This window comes from Mesocricetus auratus, unplaced genomic scaffold, assembly GCF_017639785.1.
Source record: "Mesocricetus auratus isolate SY011 unplaced genomic scaffold, BCM_Maur_2.0 Super-Scaffold_15014, whole genome shotgun sequence".
Lineage (NCBI taxonomy): Eukaryota > Metazoa > Chordata > Mammalia > Rodentia > Cricetidae > Mesocricetus > Mesocricetus auratus.
This window is the reverse complement of record NW_024429186.1, coordinates 33,243,473-33,258,180: the sequence shown is the minus strand read 5'-3', so window position 1 is coordinate 33,258,180 and position 14,708 is coordinate 33,243,473. Positions and strand designations below refer to the sequence as shown.

The following is a 14,708-nucleotide window of genomic DNA, read 5'->3' as shown; positions in this document are numbered from 1 at the left end:
AAACAGCACTCATTAGTAGCCAGTCACATGAATTTAACTCTGTGTGGGGACAGGCACATGCAGAAGGCTCCCCATCAGAGAAGGAAGGTTGTGAACAGGGCCGGAGAGTTAGTTATGGGACAGCCATAAGACATGCTGAAATAGGAAAATACTCCAATATGATCCTCTATCAACTGTGAATATTTTCTCTCCCTTATTATATACACAAGCATGAACGCAGCATGTATTCTACGGTGTAACAGGTAAGGAAAACATCTTGAAAAGGAGTTATGTATTTCAAGTTTATGCAAAAGAAAGAGAAAGACTGTCAGAGGGACACAGAAAGATGTGGCAGTCAAGATTATGAGAAGTTCTTCCCCAGGCATCACTCAGGCATTTTCTACTCTTGTCCCTGGAAAGCTTTCTTAAAGATTTAAATAAACCTAACAGTGTTATCATCCAGGTATCACAATTAACTTGTTGAATGTAACATTTCTGGGCTGGTTTTAGAATATTATTCTCTATCAGATTCCATGCTGCTTGTTTTTGGGCCATAATAAGTGAAAAGCATAATTTGGATGATGCAGGAGTTGGTCTTTATAATCAGTACTTTGGAACAGAGAACATGAGATGATCTCTTTTTTAGTAAGCTCACATCTTTTGCTGTGAGAGAACACACTGTTCTTACTGGATGCTGGGTGGCTAAAATGCAATGAGCACAATCTTGTGAGAAAATACTGACAGCACACAGATCAATATTAGCAACCACCAAATACATACAGCTTTCAGTCTTTTTACAGCATCTTCACAGATGTGCATTCCTCTTGACTCGTCAACTTCTACGTGGCCAAGGTACTGTGGAGAGAAGGGAAAGGAATTAGTTCTGTTGATGTTTATTGAGAAGCTATTTATCTAGTAGATAGCAGGTGACGGAAAATTAAAGACCTGTATCAAGAAACTCACAGCTTTGTAGAAAAGTGAAGGTAATCTTATTTTATTCACTTAAGTGTTTTCATAGGAATGAAATTTAGAGTATTTCAGAATTATTAGGAGAATAAATGAAAAAGCATATGACAGTCACTAAATGTTATCTGAATCTATGGATTCAAGTGCATAATAACCTGAGTGAGATATAATTCCTCTATCTCCACATGTAACGATCCTAAGACAAAATATGTACACCTAGCATGTAAAGTATGACCAGCAAGATGGCTCAGCTGATAAGGTGCTTGCTAACAAACTTGACAACCTGAGGTCAATCCCTAGATCCCAAATGGAGGAAGGAGACCAATCCTCAAACTGTCCTCTGACCTCTACACATGCATCATGGCATGCATGTGCTCACATGGAGACACAGACACACAGACACACAGACACACACACACACACACACACACACACACACACACACACACACACACACATGCAGAGTTTGAGAAGGACTTTCTGGTAAAAAGCACTCTAGTTGTGATGAAAGGACCAGGAAGGGAAGCTCCTACACTCAGAGAAAGGCCGGGAGCTGCGGGAAGCCTACTGGTAATGTGGACTACAGAGCAGCAGAAGCAGCGAAACTGAAAGCACCTTGAGTTCAGGGCGTCTTCTTCTAGTGAGGGTGCTTACAGGAGACATCAAGAAGCAAAAAGCTAGGAAGAGTACAAAAGCTTGGGAAACTGAAGTCCTGGGCTAAACTTGGACTGCACAGGTAAGGACCTGATTCTATAACTGGTATTTCAGACTGAACCAATAGACAGAGAGAGCATTTCCCAGTTCTCATACTCACCACCAATGGATAGTGTACACACCACATATTTATACGGGCTTTGAAAACTAGACAGATACAATTCTCATATCTAAGTAAAAAAATTCAAAGTCCTCCAAAATATGGAACTTTCTGAGTATAGACATGAGATTCCATTATGATATAGATAGTAGCAAAGTCCACACATGGTCTCAGGTGGTAAATCAGATATGCTAAAAATATTACATATAATTTACCTTTAGGATATATGTATAAGGCATATATGAAGCATAAATATTTACATTCAGACTTGAGCCCTATCTACGATATGTTACTATGGATATATGCAAACAGTCCAAAGTTTTAAAAAAGATCTGAAAAACACTTCTAGTCCCAAGCACTTTTAGATATGGGATACAAAACATAGTTACTTACAAACAGGTCACCTATAGCACAGGCTAGCATCAAACTTCCTATGTAGCCCAGGATGACTTTTAACTTACAATCCTCCTGCTTTTATCTTTCAAGTGCTAGGATTACAAGTATGTGCTCCTATACCCATTTTATACGGTGCTGGGACTGAACCTGGGGCCTCATCCATGCTGGGCAAGTGATCTACCAACTAAGTTATATCCCCAGGCACACCCCTCAAACAAATCAAACACGCCCCAGGATCTTACAATATTCAGCTGGCATATAGCAAAATTATGAACTTAATTCATCTCTGGGGAAAAATAACTCACGTTACAAACACACAGATGTTAAAAGCAGTTATTATAAAGACGTTCAAGGAACAATGGTGAACTGTCTTGAAATAAACACAAAAGGGAAGGTCTCAACAACAAAAATTAGAATATATATATGTATATATATACGTGTATATATGTATCCAAATTTAAAACTTTAAACTTAGTAAGAAACCACACTAGATTGATCAGTAGGAGAACGAAGATGATAACCTCTAACTGAACTTTATACCCAGCATCACACTTAGTGATGAGAAACCAGATGCCCTGACCCTGATATGAAAACATAGTAAGACTTTCGTTTTTATCTGAATCTGAGGAGCATATTGCTAGGTCAGGTAGTAGTCATATGTCTGGCTTTATTAGAAACAGTTACCTTCTTTCCTAAGATGTCTGTACCATGCTAGAGCCTTTCTAGAGTTCTACGTTTTGACCATTAACTGGTAGTGTCTGTTTCTCTAGAAGGCCATTCTAGCAAACATACAGTGGATTATTCTGTAGTATTTTGTTTGTTTTGGGGACAGGATCCCACTATGTAGCCTTGGCTTGTTTGCAACTTGCCAGGATGGCCTCAAACTCAAGACACTTATCTGCCCGATTCCTGAGTGTTGGCATTAAAGGTTATGTGCCATCATACTAGGATACTGGCTGTTTGAACATCATATCCCTAGTGACTAATAGTATTAAGCATGTTTATGCTTAGCCACATTGCATTTGATCAATACTGGTTTGATTTGTTTCTTTCCTATCCTTTTTTTAAAAATCTGTTTCTTTCTTTCTTGAGACAGAATTTTACTTTAGAGTCACAGATCCTCTTGTCTCTGCCTTTCAAGTGCTAGAAATAATAGGCATGGATCACCATGCTTAGCTTTCCTATCGGGTTCAGAGAATTCTTTTGTATGCTTGAAGTTCAAGGGTCTTTGAAGATGTGATTTGCATTTGTGGCTTGTCTTTTTTCCCTTCTTCTCTGTTTTGTTGTTTTTGTTTATTCCTAATGCGTTTAAGATATTGTCTTTCTTGTCCTGTGACCTAGGCCATACCTCTTATGTAGTGCAGGGGGCCTCAAACTCATGTTCTTCATACCTCAGCCTCTCAAGTGCTGAGATTACATGTATGGGCCATGCCTGGCCCATTATCACAATAAAAAAGAGGTTGTTTTTTATCTTATGTATATTCATGTTTTCCTTGTATGTTATATATACCTTTACCACAGCATGTCAGTAGCCAGAAAAGGCCACTAAATCTGCTACAACTGGGTGGGTGCTGTGAACTGAACCTAGGTCTTCTGTGAGAGTTGCAAGTGTTCTTAACCATCAAGTCTTATCTCATTCACTTTAACAATTTAAGCAAATTTCTTAAAAGATTAAAATTTTTTTTGCATGAGTGTTTGCCTAAATGTACACCATTTGCATGCCCAGTGACCACAGAGGTCAGAAGAGGATACCGGATACTCCGGAACTGGAGCTATACATGGTTGTAAGCTGATATTTGGGTGTTGACAGCTGAACCTGAGTCATCTCAAGAGCAAGTGCTCTTAACCACTGAGTGATCTCTCCAGACCCATTTTGGCAGTTTTTTAAGAGTGCAATTCAGGGGCCAGCAAGATGGCTCAGTGGATAACACACAGCCAAGCCTAGAGATCTGGTTTTGATTCCTGGGACTCACATGGTGACCTGGTGACTGTACAGTGGCAGGAAGCGTGTACACAGGCATGCATATGAGCACACATAGTAGCGGTAAAAACTTGTAAAAATCCATCGTGTAGTCCTACTTTCCTCTCAGTGTAAATAATATGCCATGGTGTGCATCATGACAATCAACCCCTGGCTTGTTTCTTCCCTTTGGTTACTGTGGATACAGCTACAGTGAACACTGAGATGTACAGATCTGTAGGAATTCTTGCTTTCATTCCTCTAGGTATCTGCCGAGGAGTGGAACTGCCAGGGTATTTTTTTTTAAAGGAATATTAAGGAAGTGACAACTGTTTTCTACACTCACATTACTATGCGTTACCAATAGTGATATATGGCTTTTCATTTTTCCACGTCCACAGAAATTGCCTTTTTCTCGTTTTTGTTTTAAATTGTGGCCACCCTAATAGATATGAAGTTGTATCTCATTGTTAAAATTTTTTGTTTCCTTTTTTTTCCAAGATTTACTTATTATATAGTGTCCTGCCTGTAAGTGAGCCTGCAGGCCAGAAGAGGGTACCAGATCTCATTATAGATGGCTGTGAGCCACCATGTGGGTTTCCAGGAATTGAACTCGGGACCTTTGGAAGAGCAGTCAGTGCTCTTAATACTGAGCCATCTCTCCAGACCACATTTGATGTTGTTTTGGTACATGGTTTTGCTGCATATCCCAGGTTAGCTTTAGCTTGCCTCACTATGTAGCTCTGCTGGCTTCTAAATTGTGGTAATACTCCCGCACAACCATACCTAGTTCACTGGTTTTGATTTGCATGCCCTTAATGTCTAGAATGTTAATTATTCCAATTCCCTGGTATAAATTATTCACTGTATACTTTCTTTGGAGAATTTCAATATTTTCTTCTTGTGTACTTCTTTGTTAGGTTACATATCTTTAAAGAATTCCCTGCACATACTGGATATCAAATGTTTATAAGATAAATGATTTCACAACGTTTTCTTCTGTGAATTCACTCTCTTAAAGTCCTTTGATGCACAAAGATTTATTTATTTTTGAGACAGGACAGGACTATTTAGCTCATGCTGGATCACGATTCAGTTTCTAGTCCTCTTGCCTCTGCTTCCCAAGTACTAAAGGTACAGGCATGCACCACCATGCCTGGCTCCTCTTTGTGAATTCTTGTTAACTGTTCTTTGGATGTCCACATAGTTTTAGATCCCATTTTACTATTTTTGTGCCTAGTTTTCATGTTTATTTACAAAGTCTAAACTGGGCAATGGTGACATAGACTTTTAATCCCAGGACTTGGGAGGCAGAGGCAGGTGGCTCTCTGTAAGTACAAGGCCAACCTGGTCTACAAATCAAGCTTCAGGACAGCCAAGTATATCGCACAGAGAAACCGTGTTGTAAAAAATCAAACCAACCAACCAAACAAACAAAAAACAAAAAGAAAACAAGGTCTAACTACTCTATAGTTTCTTTTTTGCTTCAGTGATCTGTTGTTGTTGTTGGTTTTTTTTGTTTTTTTGTTTTTTTTTTTTTTGAGACAGGGTTTCTTTGTAGCTTTGGAGCCTGTCTGGGAACTCTGTTTCTGCCTCTAGAGTACCGGAATAAAGGCCTGCACCACCACCACCACCACCACCACCACCACCACCACCACCACCACCACCACCACCACCACCACCACCACCACCACCACCACCCGGCTGCTTCTGTGATATCTCTACTAGGCTGTATTAAGTATTTTATTAATTCTATCAATCTATAAAACTGTTCATGTTTTCTATTTATTTCAATATGCTTAAATACAATGGAAATAATTCTTACAGGGTTTGGAAACACTGGTCCATAAGACCATCTCTACTCAGTCACTTAGAGAAATTATCATTTTTAAAAACAGCTTTCTTGCTGGGTGGTAGCAATGCATGCCTTTAATCCTAGTTCTCTGGAGGCAGAAGCAGGCAGATCTCTGTGAGTTCAAGGCCAGCCTGGTTTACAGAGCAAGTTCTAGGGTAGCCAAGATTACACAGAAAAACTCCCCCAATTCCCCAAAACAGCACAAAAAAATAAAAAACAAACAGCTTTTTCATTTTACTCATGATTAAGGCCTATTCAACTTTTATTTTCTACTTTAATCTTAATCATCAGCATAAGTTACAAAATGCTTATGTAATTTAAATTCTTTGGGTCTGTGGTAGCATCTCCCCACATTCTTATCTCTAATATATATGAATATATTACATATCGTACTTGTGCTGGTGCATGTGTTCCTATATATGCACATACACACTTGTATTTTCTTTTTATTAGGGCTAATTTCTAATATTGTAGGTTATTCAACATGTTTTCATTTTAAAGAATAAAATGTCAATAGGCTTTTATATGAGTTACCTTTAGATTCTAGAAATGAATACAAGATTTTCTAATCATTTTCATTCTACCATGTAACTCAATCAATTCAACTGGCCACATGCCAACAATAACAAAGAAAGAAAACTTGATAGAAAGCAAAAAACAAAAATAATTTATATTAGTGGCATTATCTGTTTAGAAATATGAAAATGGGAATCAGCCCTGAGTCTCAGTAGACCGAGAAGAACATGTTCACTGAAATAAACATCATTTCAAAGGTCTCTTTTCTTCTCTGAGGCACTATCTCACTGAGAAACTGCAGCTGACTTATGCTTTAATGGCTAAAATATTTGACACTGGAACTTCTTTTGTTTACGCTGTTTCCAAACTCTCCGAGTAAGGGACTTTTATTCATAAAAATGTACACTGGAAAAACTACATGAAATTGCATTCTTCTTGAATTAAATCATTTTCCCCCTTTTTGAAAAAAATTAAAAATTAGATCCTCTGCCCCCACTTTGGTAATGTTTCCATGAGAAGAAACACAGAGCCTGATGTGAGAGACCACACAGGGAGTACTTCCCAGCAGCAGCTAAAAGCATCATAATACTACTCATTTGTAACAAGCCATGAAGAATTTCATCTTGCATATATGGAAGATACTATTTATATATCAAGTGTAGTATGCAAATGTACAGAAAATAGTATCAAAGTTGTAAGTTTCAAAATCCTTAAAATGGAGCTGGGCATGCTGGTAGTAAAGCACTCAAGAGAGTGAGGCAGGAGAGTCATGAATTGAGGCTAGCCATGAGCTGTGTAGCAGAACTCAATATTCCCCAACTGCAGACTTTTCGGTGGAGTGTTTAGAGACTGTAATGAGGGCATGTGTAGTAATAATGAATGGGAAAGTTATTTCTAGCTAGTAGACAAGGGTCCAAGAATGGCAACACATCTACTATCAGACACTTATAATACAGAAAAAACTTACTCAGAGCTCTCTTTTATTAGATTTAAATTCCTTTTTAAACATACATACATAAAGTGACTTTTGACAAATGTAACTGTTATTTCAATCAAGGGAAGACTGTACATGTTAGATATAATTTTAGCAAAATTTATTTCTTCTTTATATAATGAAGTACAAGTATGGAAGTATGTAAACTAATTCAGAATTTATAAGTAGTCTGAATTTGTATCAAAGAATGCAGCTGGTAGGTGTGGTATTACTTGGAAGTACTAAACTACACAATCTACTTTCTACTTACCCGCGCTGATGGCTACCTGCTTCTCTGGTTCTGCACACAATGGTGTTCCCTGTGCCTCTTACTATGCCAGGCATCTCCTGCTGAAGAGTCATTCCACTTGGCGCTCCCTCGTCTAAGTCTGTTTCTTTAGATACCTGCCAGGCTTATGGTCTCAATTTCTTTGGGTATTTTCTCAAACGACATTTTCCCTCTAATGAGGACTCCCATAACCATATTTTAAAATGTATCTCCCCTCATTTATTACCTTCACACACAATTCCTTTCCGGCATATCAGATACTCTGTTTGCGGACTCTCTAGCATACACTACCATGAAGACACTGTGCAGAGATTTTGTCTGTGTTGTTCATTGCATACCTAGCACCTAGAACACTATCTGTTCTAGATAGCAGACATTCAGCAATTATCGGTTAAACATATCAACAAACCAATGGCTCCTAAGGGAAGAAACTGTAGTAAATCCCGATTTACATTAAATGTAATGCCTCTTAATGAACACTTTTAGAAAAAGCAAAAGATACTGGAGATTTAATTAATGTCTATGGGAGAGAATGTAAACATTAGTGACCTACTAGTATGTGAAGAAAATGAAATAAAAACAGCTGACATAAATTTGAAAATAAGACAAAGTGATTTTATTTTTTATGATGGAATAGCAAGATAAATCATTTAGCATTAATGGAACAAGAAATTATAAGTACAAGAAACCAAGAGTAGAACTAAAAGTAATCTAATCACAAAGGCTGGGTGAAAAAGTTTACAAATAAAGACAGAGAAGAATGCAGGCTAAATCATGATAAAAGTGAATAAATTGCAACTGGATAGAAAATTATATTAGGCAAATAAATTACAACATTATTACTGGAGAAGCCCTCACTGGGAGTGAGGAGAAATGCTTTTGCTTCTTTTGATTTTTTTTTTCTTTTTAGGTAGTGTTGAAAACAACTGTAACCCCCTTGTTTCCTTATTTGTTAAACATATCCCATTGAAAATAATTTAATTCTTGATATCTGAGGACCTTCAAATGTTTCAGGATTTGTATTCTCATTAGAAGTGATCTTATCTGGCCAGACATGATTGTGCAGGTTTCTAGGTAAATCTCATCTACTTGGGAGGCTGAGGCAGGAGGACCCTAAGTTCAAGGCTACAGGGTAAAAACTCAAGGACAGCTTGGGCAATTTAGTGAGATCCTGTCTCAAATATGTAAGAGGACCGGGGATGTACCTCAGTGTTAGAGTACTTGCCTAGCACACGCAACAACCTAGGTTCAGTTCCCACTACTTCCCAAGCCACAAATTAAGTGTTCTTATTTGTACTAATTCCAGGTTATGTAGCAGAAATTATTATTATTACATTATTATTAATTGACAATAATTCTTTTTTGGCTCTTGAGACAGGGTTTCTTTGTGTAGCCCTGGCTGTCCTGGAATTCACTATGTAGATCATGCTGGGACTTCCTGAGTGCTGGGATTAAGGCATGTACCACTACCACCCAGCCAGAAATTTTTATTTAAATACAAAAGGAAAACCATTAATTGCAATATATTTTTCTTATTTAATTCCATTACTAAAGCAGAATATGGAGTGATTAATTTTTGAAGACTTTCAACTGCCCTGATTCATGGGATTTGACATCATACAAGCTATCATAGAGAATCACAGAGATTTGATTTTTACCTTAACTGGGAAGCTACACTTTCCAGTTCGGACTCCTTCTTCATCTGTCTGCCACTGATGTGGACGACTGGCCTCTGGGACATAAACATCTTTCTTTCTCCTAAAACTCTGCCGTAGTTTGTTCATGTTAACTTTTACAACCTGCAGACAGAGTAAAGAAGTGTCAAACAGTTATCTTCTTAAATAAACTTTGGATCACCATCTTAGTACAAAACCCACCCCAAACCCTCAAGTCCCATGTGATGGTATGGCTTAAGGTAAAAGGAGCTATTAGTGCAATCCTCTTAGAGTAATGGTAAGTTTAAATAGAACCATCGTTTTAAAGACAACTACAATCCCCTCCAATCACAAATGCCCCCCAACAAGGGTGACTCAGAACTTCTGATGCCTCTGCCACCTTCCAACTGCTGGGATTACAGGAGTGTACCACTGTGCCTCAGTTTATGTGGTGCTAAGGACTGAACCTAAGATTTTGTGCATGCTAAGCACACATTTTGCTAACTGAGCTACAGGCCCAACTCCCCATTCTTTTTTTCTGTGGTCTTATTTACTGATTTTACCTCTTTAGTATCTCTTCCCTGCCCCTTGTTCTACCATTCATTCATTCATTCGTTCATTCATTCACATATTCTATCCTACCCCCTTTATTTGTAGTTATACTACTGGCAGACAAGAGAAAGACACTAGTATTCCTGATTTGAAGAATATTAGACAATAGCCAAGATAGCTCACGCTGCTTGAGTGAACAGAAATGCCTCCCCATGTTGTTTGCAGGGCAAGGGATTGAAACCACAGCCTTGTACATAGCAGGCAAGCACTCTGCCTTTGAGCCCTTAGTCACTTTTATCTTTTCTTATTTTATTCTTTCTGCTCACTTCTCACACCTCCTGACAGGGATGGAATCCACAGGCAAAAGCTACCTCCCCAAGCCCTGCCTTTTCTTAGTGATATCTTTTGTTTACGTTGCTATCTATTTCCACTGGGATATAAGCTCTGCAAGGACAGGATTCTATCATGTTCCCTGTTTACTGCCTGGCTTCCTGGAGCTGGTAGGCAGAGGAGTATATACTTACATACTTACTCACACACACTTACTGAATGAATGCTGTTCAACAAGTACTCATGATTAATAAACGATGCATGCCTGAGGTTCTGGTCAATATCTAGCTTATGTAACAAGGGCACTTTGGAACAAGTGAAAAAATCATGTAAGCTTAACATTGAGACAGACCTGAGTTTGAATGCTATGTTGCCATAGATGGTGGTGTGACCGGACCAAGAAAATTGAATTTTCTAATCCTTAGTTTATGCTGCTGAGAGACACGTAATAACTGTTACTTTGCAGAATCACTGTGAAGTTCAGAAATAATGTTAAATAAAATGGCTAAATGTTTTAAGAGGGGACTCATTATATTCCTAGGGCTGGTCCTGAACTCTTGATCCTCTTTCCTAAGCCTCTTGGATAGATAAGGCTACAGGCCTGAATGTGGCCAGCATTCAACCCTACTATTCTGAGACAGTTTTGTTTTAGCTTACTGCAAAAGGTCTTATTGAGACTGTTTCAAATAAAGGCTGATTTCATTCTAATCTGTTCAGATTAATGTTAGCTTTCTAAAACATCAATCTGACCACGCAATCACTCTACTTTAAAATCCTCCATTTGCCTCACATCACCCTCAAGACAAAGTCCAAATGCTCAGCATGGCAAACACAGCCTTTGTCTTACATCTTCTCCTATTAGCCCCCATTCGCATGCTAAGTTCCAGCTACACTAGGTTACTCACAGTCCTGTACAGTTAGACCTTTTTAGGTGCCTCTGTCTGCATAGAAAGAAAATACTTCAGTTTGAGCATTAGCTCAAGAGAAGCTAGCATTTAACAAAAATGTGTTATTTTTCTGACAAGCCCTTACCATACCTTGACCAGGTCCTTCTGCTTTTCATGACTCCATTAAAGCTTTCTGCTGACTTCTACTACAGTACTCATTAGACCTGAAGCAATTTCTATTTCCTTAATAGCAGGCTGTATCCTACTTATTTAGATAGTACCTAGCCCTGCATCCTAATACGGTGCCTGTCATGGGTAGCATACTATAAATTTGAAAAAATAAAAAACAGAAAAGAGACCTCTCTCACAGCAGAGACTACTTAGTAGGTAGGATAACACTACACAATGACCAAAGAATCATCAGTGTTGGAAAGGATACAGATGTTACAGTCCAACTTCCTACCCATAAAGGACTACCAACCTAAATGGGCACTAGCAGAGTCTGTTTACTTTTCAGGCAGAGATGTCCTGTTGTAGCATTCTGGTTGCTGAATAAAAGAATGAAAATATGAAAAACTTGATGTTTAAATATCTTATCACAAAGATTCGCCTGCCTCTGTCTCCCAAGTGCTGGTATTAAAGGCGTGTGCAACCAACACCTGGCTTGCTTGCTACTTCTTAATGAACAATTACCACATCCTAGAAAGCATCCATCTGAGCTGAAAATAGGTGACAAATAAATTTTTAAGTATAAGAACAGAGAATTATTTTTGTCCTATAGACTAATTTTTTTAAAAGTTCCATTATATGCTTTCCAAAGGTAACTAGATACAATGTAATTGTCAGAGAGAGAGAGAGAGAGAGAGAGAGAGAGAGAGAGAGAGAGAGAGAGAGAGAGAGAGAGAGAGAGAGAGAGAGAGAGAGAGAGAGAGAGAGAGAGAGAGAGAGAGAGAGAGAGAGAGAGAGAGAGAGAGAGCAGCGAGAGAGAGAGAGAGAGAGAGAGAGAGAGAGAGAGAGAGAGAGAGAGAGAGAGAGAGAGAGAGAGAGAGTGTGTGTGTGTGTGTGTGTGTGTGTGTGTGTGTGTGTCGGCATGTGTGTGTGTGTCAGGTCAACAGGCTTTACCTTGCCCAGGAAGCTGTACCTCTTTACCTCTGTCCTCAGAAAAACTTTTTAAAAAAATAATTTATAAACTTTATTTTGTGTGCATTGGTGTGAAGATGTCAGATTCTCTGGAACTGGAGTTACAGACAGTTGTGGGTGCTGGGGATTGAACCCGGGTCCTCTAAAAGAGCAGCCAGTGCTCTTAACCACTAAGCCATCTTTCCAGTCCCCAGAAAAACTTTATACCCCTTAACTGCTCTGTAAATGGTTGATGCCATGACTCCTATCTCTTTTATATACTTGTTTCCTCCCTAAACTCCTCTCTTCCCCAATATTCTTCTAGTTAGCTTCATCTATTTGTTGACTCTTGAGAACTTCTACTTTCTGGAATCATTGAAGGTATTTCCTAAACATCATGGTCAAAACTGTACTCTCTTATTTATTCTATCATTAAGAAATAATACAAGCTATTGCCCCATATGTATGATTTTTCTTCATTTGTGCTTTTTATTTAAATTCACTATTTAAGCACACTGATGCTGCTTCACACATACTTCAATCAGCCCCTCTTACCTCTCATACCTAAAGAACTCCTCATCTAGCCCAACTGTTAAAGTTAGTGGTTACAGAAATATCATTAAGACTTTTTCCATGTCTTTATATGGCTAATAATAATAATACAGAAACCCTGAAACCTATTATTTCCTCTAAGCAGTCACAATCTGAGTTAAGTTTTAAGGAACCAAAATAATTGACAAATGGTGGGGTATAAAGATAAAGTATTTCAAGTAGAAGCAACTATATCAACAAAGTACAGATGTGGAAAATCTAATGCTAGGTGGCAGCACCCAGTAAGAGGAGTAGCAGAGATAAGGCCAGAAAATCTTAAAGGAACGGGGGTTTATGAGAAATCAGAAGTTGTTTAAAGATTTAAATGACTGGCATGGCCAGACTTGCAATTTGGTTTAATTGCTGTTAATAACATGGAAAAACAAATTCAAAGGGGAAAAGACTTACAGACAAGTTATAATGAGAAGTTAAATAGGGTACTGGCAGTGGCCTTGGTAGAGACATAGGAATTGAAGAAAAGTGTAGAAATGCAGCAGTGAGAATTGAGTCCAGTTGCTACAACTGAGCTCTGGAATTGTTTAGTGGGGCAAGATAATAAACCTGTTAAATCAGTGTTCTCAAAATTTGGATCAAGACCCCCTTTGGGAATCCCGTATCACATATTTACATTATGGTTCTTTTTTATACATAATTCATTTTTTTATGATTCATTCCACATTCCAACCCCAGTTCTCCCTCCCACTCCCCCTGCCTCCACTCCTCCGCACAGCAAGGGCTGCCACGAAGAGTCAACAAAATCTGGCACGTGAAGTTGGGGCCAGACCAAGCCCCTCTCCCATGCATTAAGGCTGGGATGGCATCCCACCCTAAGCGATGGGTTCCAACAAGCTAGCTCACGTACCAGGGGTAAATCCTGGTCCTACTGCAAGGCAAGGGGGGCAGTCACAGGGAGGGACGGGAGGATGAGAACATGAGGGAATGGGATGGTTGAAGCGGGTAGGGACGGAGTGGAAGAGCAATGAAGGAGATATCTTAATTGAGAGAGCCACTATGGGGTTAGGGAGAAATCTGGTGCTAGGGAAATTCCCAAGAATCTACCAGGATGACCCAGCTAAGACTCCTAGCAATAGTGAAGAGGATGCCCAAACTGGCCTACCCCTGTAATCAGATTGGTGAATACCCCAACTATCAGCATAGAGCCTTCATCAATAATTGATGGAACCAGATGCAGAGATCTACAGTTGAGCTCTGGGAATCCAGTCAAGGAGAGGGAGGAGGGAATATATGAGCAAGGGAGATCAAGATCAAAATGGAGAAATCTGCAGAGACAGCTGAGCTAGGCTCATGGATACATTATGATTCTTAACAGTAGCAAATTACAGTTATGAAGTAGCAATGAAAATAATTTTAACGTTGGGGATCAGCACAACATGATGAACTGTATTAAACGGTCATAGCATTAGGAAGATTAAGAACCACTGTGTTAAACCCTTTATTAGCTTCACTATTTGATTCCTTGTTAACTAACTTATCTAAACAAATAGATCCTACATTAGGGCAAACAGCTCTCATAACAGGATGCTAGAGAAAAGACCCTTTTCTTGCTGTGCACACCATTCTAAATGTGTCATATACTTTGTTTAACCCCAATCAGTTCAGGACCTTGAAGGACTTGTCTAAACCAAAGCAAGGTACAATGACTTGCTTGTCATTCCCGTGCTTGGACTGAAAGTAAAACAAACAACATACATGTCTTGATTCCATTCCTGGGGGTATTTAAAAAGTGATCATTTAATTTATTTCAACATGGGGGGGGCATGGTGCACAAGTGGAAGTCAGGAGACAACTTGCAGGAGTTGGCTTAT

At 38.9% G+C, this 14,708-nt stretch overlaps 1 protein-coding gene across 7 annotated transcripts in view; it reads right to left on the bottom strand.

The window, feature by feature from the left end:
• The window catches only part of Numb (NUMB endocytic adaptor protein), a 108,331-nt gene that overhangs the window by 37,868 nt on the left and 55,755 nt on the right, over nt 1-14,708 (bottom strand). For all 7 annotated transcript variants that reach the window (XM_013115391.3, XM_005072697.4, XM_013115394.3 and 4 more), the window contains 2 exons: nt 9,407-9,547; nt 760-834 (listed from right to left, as the gene is read on the bottom strand). In XM_013115391.3, coding sequence (XP_012970845.1) covers nt 760-834; nt 9,407-9,532 — 201 coding nt within the window. In that variant the 5' untranslated portion in view covers nt 9,533-9,547. The remainder of the gene's footprint in view (nt 1-759; nt 835-9,406; nt 9,548-14,708) is intronic.